General features: G+C 44.4%; 1 protein-coding gene across 1 annotated transcript in view; it reads right to left on the bottom strand.

Annotated features, from left to right (window-relative positions):
• The window catches only part of ATP2B4 (ATPase plasma membrane Ca2+ transporting 4), a 228,982-nt gene that overhangs the window by 66,784 nt on the left and 149,536 nt on the right, over positions 1-12,662 (bottom strand). Inside the window, 3 exon segments of the mRNA XM_040424121.1 lie at positions 4,250-4,441; positions 5,809-5,915; positions 6,018-6,105. Of these exon segments, the coding sequence (XP_040280055.1) occupies positions 4,250-4,441; positions 5,809-5,915; positions 6,018-6,105 (387 nt within the window).

Here is a 12,662-nt window from a genome sequence, read left to right as displayed (position 1 = left end):
GTTCACAGAAACACCCCATATGTGGCTGTAAACTACTGTACGGCCACACAGCGGGGCGTAGAGTGAAAGGTGCGCCGACTGTTTTTTTGACACCATGTCCCATTTGAAGCCCCCCTGATGCACCCCTAGAGTAGAAACTCCATAAAAGTGACCCCATCTAAGAAACTACACCCCTCAAGGTATTCAAAACTGATTTTACAAACTTTGTTAACCCTTTAGGTGTTGCACAAGATTTAATGGAAAATAGAGACACAATTTCAAAATTTCACATTTTTGGCAGATTTTCCATTTTAATATTTTTTTTCCAGTTACAAAGCAAGGGTTAACAGCCAAACAAAACTCATTATTTATGGCCCTGATTCTGTAGTTTACAGAAACACCCCATATGTGGTCGTAAACCGCTGTACGGGCACACGGCAGGGCGCAGAAGGAAAGGAATGCCATACGGTTTTTGGAAGGCAGGTTTTGCTGGACTTTTTTTGACACCATGTCCCATTTGAAGCCGCCCTGATGCACCCCTAGAGTAGAAACTCCAGAAAAGTGACCCCATTTTAGAAACTACGGGATAGGGTGGCAGTATTGTTGGTACTAGTTTAGGGTACATATGATTTTTGGTTGCTCTATATTACACTTTTTGTGCGGCAAGGTAACAAGAATTAGCTTTTTTGGCACCGTTTTTTTTTTTTTGTTATTTACAACATTCATCTGACAGGTTAGATCATGTGGTAATTTCATAGAGCAGGTTGTCACGGACGCGGCGATACCTAATATGTATTACATTTTTTTAATTTATGTAAGTTTTACCCAATGATTTCATTTTTAAAACAAAAAAAAGTTTTAGTGTCTCCATAGTCTAAGAGTCATAGTTTTTTCAGTTTTTGGGCGATTATCTTAAGTAGGGTCTCATTTTTTGCGGGAGGAGATGACGGTTTGATTGGCACTATTTTGGGGTGCATATGACTTTTTGATCGCTTGCTATTACACTTTTTGTGATGTAAGATGACAAAAAATTGCTTTTTTTTACACAGTTTTTTTTTTTTTTTTTACGGTGGTCACCTGAGGGGTTAGGTCATGTGATATTTTTATAGAGTCGGTCGATACGGACGCGGCAATACCTAATATGTATACTTTTTTTTTATTTATGTAAGTTTTACACAATGATTTCATTTTTGAAACAAAAAAAATTATGTTTTAGTGTCTCCATAGTCTAAGAGCCATAGTTTTTTCAGTTTTTGGGTGATTATCTTAAGTAGGGTCTCATTTTTTGCGGGATGAGATGACGGTTTGATTGCTACAATTTTGGCGTACATGCGACTTTTTTGATCACTTTTATTACCTTTTTTTGGGAAGTAAGGTGAGCAAAATTTCAATTTCATCATAGTTTTTTATTTTTGATTTTTATGGCGTTCACCGTTCGGGTAAAGTAACATGACCGTTTTATAGATCAGGTCGTTACGGACGCGGCGATACCAAACATGTGTAGGGAATGTTATTTTTTTAATTTTTAATCAGTGATAAATGTGTTTTTTGATTTTTACTTTTTTTTCACTTTTTTCCACTTTTTTTTTTTACCCAGATCCACTTGGTTCTTGAAGATCCAGTGGGTCTGATGTCTGTATAATACAGTACAGTACAATATATATTGTTCTGTACTGTATTTTACTTACACTGAACAGATCTATGCTTTCAGCACAGATCTGTTCAGCACCATGGACAGCAGGACGCCTAAAAGGCGTCCTGTTGCCATGGGAACCTTCCCCGTCTGCTCAGAACTGCGCAGACGGGGAAGGGTAAGGATGGGATCTGGCGGGGGGCTGTCTGGGAGCTCTCTCCCTCTCCATCGGGGGGCTGCAAAGGCACAGCAGCCCCCCGATCGGAGAGGGAGGGAGCTCCCTCTTACTGTTAACTTTTTCCATACAGCGGTCCGTACGGACCGCTGTATGGAAAGGGTTAAACGGCTGACATCGCATCACCGATGTCAGCCGTTTATACCAGGGTGCCAGCAATGTGCTGGCACCCTGGTATACCCACTCTACACCAACGATTATTCAATGGGAGGCGGGCGGGGGATCGCGATCCCGCCTGCCGCACCGCCCGCCTCCCGCACCGCCCCCACCGCCCGCAACACCCCCCCTGCACCTCCCACCGGGCTAAAATCATTCAGAGGTGCAGGGGGGGGTGATAAAAATATATTTTCGGCACACTAAAGTTTCTGATCGCCGCGGTCAGGGACCGCAGCGATCAGAAACAGCAGAAAGCGCAACAAACCGCAGGTCTGAATTGACCTGCGGTTTGTTGCGATCGCGGACATGGGGGGGTCACGGGACCCCCCCGCGCATTTAGCCGAGGTGCCTGCTCAATGATTTGAGCAGGCACCTTGTTCCGATCAAAGCCGGCCGGGCGGCAGTGATCGGAACAACACATGACGTACCGGTACGTCATGTGTCCTTAAGGACTCGGGAAACATGCCGTACCCATACGTCATGTGTCCTTAAGGGGTTAATTTAAATGGTCGGGGGGAATAAGATTCTTACAGAGGGTGTACCACAGGAGAAATCCCACAAACAGAAGGGAGAGGACGTAATAAGGGAAGATGAGAGTCAGAAGTTAGTGGACTGTGCAAAGAAGAGATTGGATGTATGGTTGATAGATGGATACGAGAGCAGCACGATTGTGCAGCATGTAAAGAGAACTATAGACTAGTAGCTTGTCACTAGAGTTTAGGCTAGTAAACCACTACCATGATGTTAGACTGCTAGGAAATACCTTTCTAAACACATTTGTATTGTGTATAAAAGGAGGCTATAACATAGCAGGAGTTATGAGTAAACTGTCAACCAGTTGTCTGGGTGGCTCTGGTGTGGTGAAGAGTCATGCAGTCTTGGCTGCAATCACGCCCAGTGTGCCTTAATTGGTGTCCTCCCTGGCAGAGCTAGCGATGACTTCCAGAGTCTAGCTGGGCATAATTACAGCTAGTCCTGCATGACTCTTCACCACACTGGCACTGCCCAGAACATTGATGGTGACCAATTTACACATGGCGTGCACTATGCCACAACTTCTATTTATACATGGGAAGGTGAAATGAACAATGTTGACAGCTGCATATCCAGAAAACTATTACCTAGCAATATAGAAAATTGGTGGCGTTTTACTCACCTAGAATCCAGTGACAGATGCCCTTAAATTCTACAATCAAACGGTAACCAGTGTACTCAATGGCAGAGAGAACCAAGACATAAGTACAACTGCCAGACAGAAAGATCAACCATGATGTATTAAAGCGGAGCCAGTTTATTTACTTCAATGCCAATTACTATAGAGTTACAGTAATCAAGGCAACAAACAATTAGTGTTTTAGAAGTGTAAGGGCTCTTTCACACTTGCGTTGTCCGGATCCGGCGTGTACTCCATTTGCCGGAATTACACGCCGTATCCGGAAAAACGCAAGTGAACTGAAAGCATTTGAAGACGGATCCGTCTTCAAAATGCGTTCAGTGTTACTATGGCAGCCAGGACGCTATTAAAGTCCTGGTTGCCAGAGTAGTAGTGGGGAGTGGGGGAGCAGTATAATTACAGTCCGTGCGGCTCCCGGGGTGCTCCAGAATGACGTCAGAGCGCCCCATGCGCATGGATGACGTGATCCATGCGACACGTCATCCATGAGCGTGGGGCGCCCTGACGTCACTCTCGAGCGCCCGGGGAGCCGCACGGACGGTAAGTATACTGCTCCCCCGCTCCCCACTACACTTTACCATGGCTGCCAGGACTTTAGCGTCTTGGCAGCCATGGTAACCATTCAGAAAAAGCTAAACGTCGGATCCGGCAATGACCTGAAACAACGTTTAGCTTAAGGCCGGATCCAGATTAATGCCTTTCAATGGGCATTAATTCCGGATCCGGCCTTGCGGCAAGTGTTCAGGATTTTTGGCCGGAGCAAAAAGCGCAGCATGCTGCGGTATTTTCTCCGGCCAAAAAACGTTCCGGTCCTGAAGACATCCTGATGCATCCTGAACGGATTTCTCTCCATTCAGAATGCATTAGGATAAAACTGATCAGGATTCTTCCGGCATAGAGCCCCGACGACGGAACTCTATGCCGGAAGAAAAGAACGCAAGTGTGAAAGAGCCCTTAGTGGCAATTAATCAATGTCTAAAAGACAGACCATAGACCACTGTAGAAACTTGTGTTCCTGAAAAGGTAACTCTGACCTGCTTAAATAGAAGGAGGAAAACACAAATATCCTTACTTGAGTGATGCAGGCTCCAGTGAAAGCAACAATGACAGCAACCACATTAACAGTCAGCTGGAACTGAAGAAATTTGGAGATGCTATCATATACATTGCGGCCCCACATAACCGCCTTTACAATGCTGGTAAAGTTATCATCTGTCAGGATAATGTCTGATGCTTCCTTTGCAACATCTGTTCCAGCTATACCCTATAAAAGAAAAAAACTTTTCTGAGCCATGACATAGTTTATTACAATTTAGAAGTTGGTATCTTGAGCTATTACAGGAAATGTTAAAGGAAAGGTCACCAAAAATGTCATCTGCCAGTTAAAACCAGATAGTAACATATCTCCTTTTTTCTAATCTGTTTTTATTTTCTGATTATAGATCTTTTATTCTATTTTCTGAACATGATTATGGGCTCGGCCATCTTGACTGAGTTGTTCTTTTAGAAAGCTTTAAGAAAATTGTTTTACGACAGCCCCATGGGCCATAGACACAATAGTCTGGAGGTGACCTCATTGACTTCTATGGGAGAGTTTTCTAGCATGCTCTGTGACCTGTGCAGAGGTCATTGTACAAGGAAAGAATAGATAAGCTCTGACAATCACCTATTGTGAACGGTGGATCCTGTCTTATCTATACACAGAGGTGGTACCATTACAGGCAGGATGTCAGAATGACAGATAAGCAGTTAACTGCAGTAAAGTGATTTGTACAGACCAAGAACTGGTGTCGATTATTAAAGGGACACTGACAGGCCAAATCAGCATATATAGTTATATATATGACATTACAGGTCTTATACAGTCTATAAAAAGCATCTAAGTATCCCCCCTGTCCACCTTCTAAATACCGAAATATAAAGTTTTATAACCTGCCCGTATCGTCACCAATCTGCCCAAGGGGCGGCGTTTCATCTTAAAATGCGCCCAGCCAGCCGCTCCCAACTGCCGTTCTGAAGCCCCGCCCAGCTCATCAATATTCACTTCGCTGGGCGGCGGCTACAACTCTCCCCAGTCACGATCCTGCGCATGGGCAATTGAATCCTCCTGGCATCGTTCATGTCAAATCTGCCCATGCGCAGGATCGTGACTGGGGAGAGTTGTAGCCGCCACCCAGCGAAGTGAATATTGATGAGCTGGGCGGGGCTTCAGAACGGCATTTGGGAGCGGCTGGCTGGGCGCATTTTAAGATGAAATGCCGCCCCTTGGGCAGATTGGTGACGAGACAGGCAGGTTATAAAACTTTATATTTCGGTATTTAGAAGGTGGACAGGGGGGATACTTAGATGCTTTTAATAGACTGTATAAGACCTGTAATGTCATATATATAACTATATATGCTGATTTGGCCTGTCAGTGTCCCTTTAAGCTTAGTGGCCAGTGAAAAAACTGCAGGATTTTATAGTTTTGTTTAAATACAGATATCGACATGGAATATTAAAAAATAACATTGTGGAACATTCTTTAAAATATATTAAACATAAAAAACGTGATTTAAACAATAGTTCATTTTCTGCAATGCACTAACATCCATGTGTGACAGTTTAGTGTTATACATCATTCCAACATACCATGGCAAATCCCACGTCTGCTTTCTTTAATGCTGGTCCATCATTTGTTCCATCACCCGTGACAGCCACTACTTGTCTCCGTTCTGTCACTGTGCTGTCAATTATACCTAGAATCGGTATACAAATAAAAGCCTTTAGAAAAGAACTAAACCAAAATAATAGCTATGGAAAGGAGTATAGGAATTATAGAAGCTAGCCTGCTGCGTTACCTTTCACTAGTGTGTGCTTGTCTGTGGGGGAAGATCGTGCCAGAACGCGAAGCCTTGGCCAAACTTTATCCAGCTTTTCTTGTTCTACCTGAGAATAGGAGGACAAAGATAGTAATCAAACCACCCAAGTGTATCGTAACTGAAACACAAGAAAGCACAATGTTGCATGATAACATATGGCCAAAAATAAAGAATACATTTGAATGCCAGATACATTGGCCCACAGTAAATATATTAAATGCACAACTTTTGTGCCAGTGTTTGAGCCAAAATTGTGATGCACCTCATTTAGACACATTTATTATTCAGGTGCACCAACAATATTTCCTTGTTGTAAACTAGAATGTGGGCATGGACAGCTTTTGTGCACCTTTTAGATACATTTATGAAACAGAAGCCCACGATTTGGCGTAAATTAAGGGGTTGTCTGCTTTTTTTTTATATTGATGACCTATTCTGAGGATAGGTCATCAATATCAGATCTGTGGGGGACCGACTCCTGGCTCCCCTGCCGATCAGCTGTTTGAAGAAAAAATTTCAAAAAAGCAAAAAACACAGACACTTGTGTCTGAGATGACACAGAATACTTGACTCCATCCAAGCCTATCATCTGCATAATATATGACTATAAAGGTTGTATACCCAGAGGCCTCAATATGTATCCTTTTGACCACTGTTCAGAGGCATACAGAAATGTCCCTCAGCATTATGTTCGGCTGCTCAGAACTGTAGTGAAATCACAAATATCCAAGACAATGATGTGCGCTGTATGCCAACCTGCTGCACTGCGTGCGGCACCGTGCAGCATAGGAACATATTTAACCGTTCAGAACAGCCAACAGACTTTTTTCATTTTGCACTGCCAGGAAAAAGGTCAAAAACTGTAAACATTTATTTTCCATTATGGTGTACAATGTGCAGGAAAAATATTTTTATATTTTAATAGTTGAGATTTTCAGACACAGCGATACCTGTTATGTGTATTTTTTATCGTTTACATATTTCTATATGTAAAACTGGGAAAGGGGTGCGATTTAAACTTTTAATATTTTTTTTTTTACTTTTTTAATAATAAATTATACCCCCCTTAGGGGGTAGGTGGTTAGAACCTGGGATCTTCTGATCCCTTGTCCCATTCACCCTAATAGAGTTCTATTAGGATGAAAGGCATTCTGACACTATGCTTTGTGCACAGCTTAGGCTACTTTCACACCTGCGTTCGGGTGTCCGCTCGTGAGCTCCGTTTGAAGGCTCTCACAAGCGGCCCCGAACGCATCCGTACTGCCCTAATGCATTCTGAGTGGACGCGGATCCGCTCAGAATGCATCAGTCTGGCATCGTTCAGCCTCCGCTCCGCTCAGCAAGCGGACACCTGAACGCTGCTTGCAGCGTTCGGGTGTCCGCCTGGCCGTGCGGAGGCAAGCGGATCCGTCCAGACTTACAATGTAAGTCAATGGGGAGGAATCAGTTTGAAGATGACACAATATGGCTCAATCTTCAAACGGATCCGTCCCCCATTGACTTTCAATGTAAAGTCTGGACGGATCCGTTCAGGCTACTTTCACACTTAGAATTTTTTTTAAACTATAATGCAGACGAATCCGTTCTGAACGGATCCAAACGTCTGCATTATAGGAGCGGATCCGTCTGAGCAGACATCAGACGGACCCGCTCTGAACGCTAGTGTGAAAGTAGCCTTAGCAGGAAGCTTACCAAGCCAAAAAGCTTCAGCAGCATCCAGGCTGTCTTAGTACCTGTTCGGAGCCCCACGATTTCACTCCCGGGGCTCTGATTGGAAGGCATGGGGAGATGCATCCCTCCACCTAACCTCACAGATGCCGCAATCGCTGTTGAACACAGCATCTGAGAGATTAAATTACCGGTTTCAGCGGTCGGGTACCAGCTGTATTATACAACTGGCACCCGCTGCATATGGTGTGAGCTCAACGCTGCATACAAGCTCTCAGTGTGATGGACAGGTAGGTCACAATGGCTGTAGGGTTTAAATACTCTAATACATTTGTTAACACAGGCTGCTGGAATATGGGGAGGCAAGTTACTGTTACCGGAGTTTCATATGCAATTTTTTCCAGTGTCATCTTCTATATATCCAAAAATTAGATGCATCAAATATAAATTCAGCAATGGGTTTAGTTAAATAGTTGAAAAATATATGAGCTTAATTTTCCTCTACTGATGCAGAGAAAGAAAAAAAGGGAAACAATGCTTTTTGGTCCCATGGGGCAATCAGACTGGACCAACACACAAACATATCATAGGTGACCTGTCACCACAAAATTCAGTGCAATCAGCAGGCAGCATGTTATAGGCAGGAGGAGCTGAACAGTTTGATATACAGTTTTGTGTAAGAAGATTCAGTAAATCTTGAAAGTTATACATTTATATCTCACTTTTTTATGGTCAGGGATTGATCGTGCTCAATGAAATAGCAAATAATGATAGGTCTGCATCTCTAATTAATTAACAAATAATAAAAAGATGGTTGGGGATGCTAAAAACACAAAACAAAAAAAAGTTTATTTTGGTCCAAAAAGAAAATGAAGTGAAAGAAAATCCACTATATTATGGCCACAGGTCCAATTGCTCAAATAGCAACTACCAGCCACAGGTCTGTTAGCAAATAAGTGCTGAGAAACCAAAAAAACGGTCCCCAGAGCAGGTGAACCTCAGGTAGGTAAAGGCAATTGGACGTGTGCCAATATTGGGTGTGCAGCTGTCAGGCACGCAGCTGATCAAACACTCAAGACTTAGGCCTCTTTCACACGGACGTTGCGGGAAAATGTGCGGGTGCGTTGCGGGAACACCCGCGATTTTTCCGCGTGAGTGCAAAACATTGTAATGCGTTTTGCACTCGCGTGAGAAAAATCACGCATGTTTGGTACCCAAACCTCTTCACAGAAGTTCGGGCTTGGGTTAGGTGTTGTGTAGATGTTATTATTTTCCCTTATAACATGGTTATAAGGGAAAATAGCATTCTGAATACAGAATGCTTAGTAGGTGATCAATTGAGGGTTAAAAAATAAAAATAAAAAAAAATAAAAATTAACTCATGTTCACGTAGTTCCCGGTCTCTTCTTTACTTCTTTAAATTATGAGCTGTGGGCTAAAGGACCTTTGGTGATGTCAGATCACATGCTCCAATCACATGGTCCATCACCGTGGTGATGGACCATGTGATTGGAGCATGTGATCTGACGTCACCACAGGTCCTAGCCGGTAGTTCATCTTTTAAGAAGTAAAGAAGAGACCGGGAACTACTCGAACAAGAGGAGAAGGGGAGTTAATTTTTTTATAACCCTCAATTGATCACCTACTAAGCATTCTGTATTCAGAATGCTATTATTTTCCCTTATAACCATGTTATAAGGGAAAATAATACAGTGTATAGACTGTCTCCTAGCAACCATGCGTGAAAATCGCACCGCATCCGCACTTGCTTGCGGATGCTTGCGATTTTCACGCAACCCCATTCACTTCTATGGGGCCTGCGTTGCGTGAAAAACGCAGAATATAGAGCATGCTGCGATTTTCACGCAACGCACAAGTGATGCGTGAAAATCACCGCTTATGTGAACGGCCCCATAGAAATGAATGGGTCGGTATTCAGTGCGGGTGCAATGCATTCAATCCGCGCGGAATACTCGCCCGTGTGAAAGAGGCCTTAGGCCTCTCTCACACGGGCGTTGCGGGAAAATGTGCGGGTGCATTACGGGAACACCCGCGATTTTTCCGCGCGAGTGCAAAACATTGTAATGCGTTTTGCACTCGCGTGAGAAAAATCGCGCATGTTTGGTACCCAAACCCGAACTTCTTCACAGAAGTTCGGGCTTGGGATCGGTGTTCTGTAGATTGTATAATTTTCCCTTATAACATGGTTATAAGGGAAAATAATAGCATTCTGAATACAGAATGCATAGTAAAATAGCGCTGGAAGGGTTAAAAAAAAATAAAAAATTATTTAACTCACCTTAGTCCACTTGATCGTGAAGCCCGGCTTCTCGCCTGTCTCCTTTGTTGAACAGGACCTGTGGTGAGCATTAGATACAGGAAAAGGACCTGTGGTGACGTCACTCCGGTCATCACATGATCCATCACCATGGTAAAAGATCATGTGATGGATCATGTGATGACCGGAGTGACGAGAAGCCGAGCTTCGCGATCAAGTGGACTAAGGGGAGTTAAATAATTTTTTTTTTTTTAACCCCTCCAGCGCTATTTTACTATGCATTCTGTATTCAGAATGCTATTATTTTCCCTTATAACCATGTCTCCTAGCAACCGTGCGTGAAAAATCGCACCGCATCCGCACTTGCTTGCGGATGCTTGCGATTTTCACGCAACCCCATTCACTTCTATGGGGCCTGCGTTGCGTGAAAAACGCAGAATATAGAGCATGCTGCGATTTTCACGCAACGCATAAGTGATGCGTGAAAATCACCGCTCATGTGAACAGCCTCATAGAAATGAATGGGTCGGTATTCAGTGCGGGTGCAATGCGTTCAACTCACGCATCGCATCCACGCGGAATACTCGCCCGTGTGAAAGGGGCCTTAAAGGGTTTCGGTCATCAGAAAAATGGGTATTAACCTGGCTGACATTAGCAATGTGCTAATGTCAGTTGAACATAACTATATTAGTCGCATGTCACTATGTGCCGCTGTTATTTAGAAAAACGTTCGCTGAATACATCGCAGGACCAGCAAATGTCCTTCCCTCACTGTGCCTGTGCCGAATAGCGAACAGGCCCTGTCAATCAAGTGTAGAAGGGCGTGGAAAGAGGTGGGCGTAAGGAGCCTCTAGGAGCAGGTGCAACATTCCCCCCCCCCCGCTGCTAGAGGCTCATTAGCATATTATAAAGTTTGGTTTTCAAAATAACGGCTGCACATAGTGACATGGGACTAATATAGTTATGTTCAGCTGACATTAGCACATCGCTAATGTCAGCCAGCTTAATACCCATTTTTCTGATGACAGAAACCCTTTAAAACAAAAATGGCAAATGTACTAGAAAAAAATAAAATAAAAATACACAATGCTCAATTGCCTCTAATTTGCCAAAGGAGCATAGGGGAAGTCACCACTACATGCAGCAAACTTTCAGCTGATGACAAACCCAAACAGTGTTTCTATGAACTATTGCCATATGAACAATGCCCTAATCGCCCTTAAAGAACTGCCTAGCTGACTATCCTATAAGCTCAACGCGTTTCTGCATCCGCAAATGATGCCTCATCAGGAGACATTGTTTGGTGCAGCACAACAGGGCGAACTTATTTTATATGTAGGTGCTAATGGCACGCCACCCCTCTCCGACAGGGGCAGCGCTCCAGTACTATGATGGCTGTGACTGATCATATTCTCTCTAAAAAGCTGCATTTAGATGCAGCCTGGGAACAATGAATGAGATGTCTGCACCACAGATCATATCAACTGATGAAGTGACTTCTGGCTGTGGAAATGCGGCTTAAGTGTGTATACAGAGATAGCTGGAAGTCACTAATAACACCTTCCCCCTGAACAATGAAATCAGAAATAGCGATAGAGATATTATCAGTGATTGATAGCATTCTCTGTCTTAGGCCTCCTGCACACGAACGTTGTGTGCACCCGTGGCCGTTGTGCCGTTTTCCGCTTTTTTTCACGGACCCATTGACTTTCAATGGGTCCGTGGAAAAATCGGAAAATGCACCGTTTTGCAGCCGCATCCGTGATCCGTGTTTTATGGCCGTGAAAAAAATATGACCTGTCCTATTTTTTTCACGGCCAACGGTTCACGGACCCATTCAAGTCAATGGGTCCGTGAAAGAACACGGATGCACACAAGATTGGCATCCGTGTCCGTGATCCGTGGCCGTAGGTTAGTTTTTATACAGACGGATCCGAAGATCCGTCTGTATAAAAGCTTTTTCAAAGCTGAGTTTTCACTTCGTGAAAACTCAGAACCGACAGTATATTCTAACACAGAAGCGTTCCCATGGTGATGGGGACGCTTCTAGTTAGAATACACTACAAACTGTGTGCATGACTGCCCCCTGCTGCCTGGCAGCACCCGATCTCTTACAGGGGGCCGTGATCAGCACAATTAACCCCTTCAGGTGCGGCACCTGAAGGGGTTAATTGTGCTGATCACGGCCCCCAGTAAGAGATCAGGGCTGCCAGGCAGCAGGGGGCAGACCCTTCCCCCCCCTCCCCAGTTTAAATATCATTGGTGGCCAGTGCGGCCCCCCCCTCTCCCTCTATTGTAATTATTCGTTGGTGGCACAGTGTGCGCCCCCGCCCCTCCCTTCCTCTATTGTAATAATTCGTTGGTGGCACAGTGTGCGCCCCCCCCCCCTCCCTCCCTCTATTGTAATAATTCGTTGGTGGCACAGTGTGCGCCCCCCATCGGCCCCCCCCCCTCCCTCTATAGCATTAACAACATTGGTGGCCAGTGTGCGGCCTCCCATCTCCCCCCCCCCCCATCATTGGTGGCAGCGGAGTTCCGATCGGAGTCCCAGTTTAATCGCTGGGGCTCCGATCGGTAACCATGGCAACCAGGACGCTGGTTGCCATGGTTACTTAGCAATAGTACAATAGTAGAAGATTCATACTTACCGGGCCGGCTGCTGCGATGTTCGTGTCCGG

The sequence above is a fragment of the Bufo bufo genome, chromosome 3 (genome assembly GCF_905171765.1).
Source record: "Bufo bufo chromosome 3, aBufBuf1.1, whole genome shotgun sequence".
Taxonomy (NCBI): Eukaryota; Metazoa; Chordata; class Amphibia; order Anura; family Bufonidae; genus Bufo; species Bufo bufo.
Note: the sequence above shows the minus strand (reverse complement) of the source record. Positions and strands in the feature narration are given on the sequence as shown.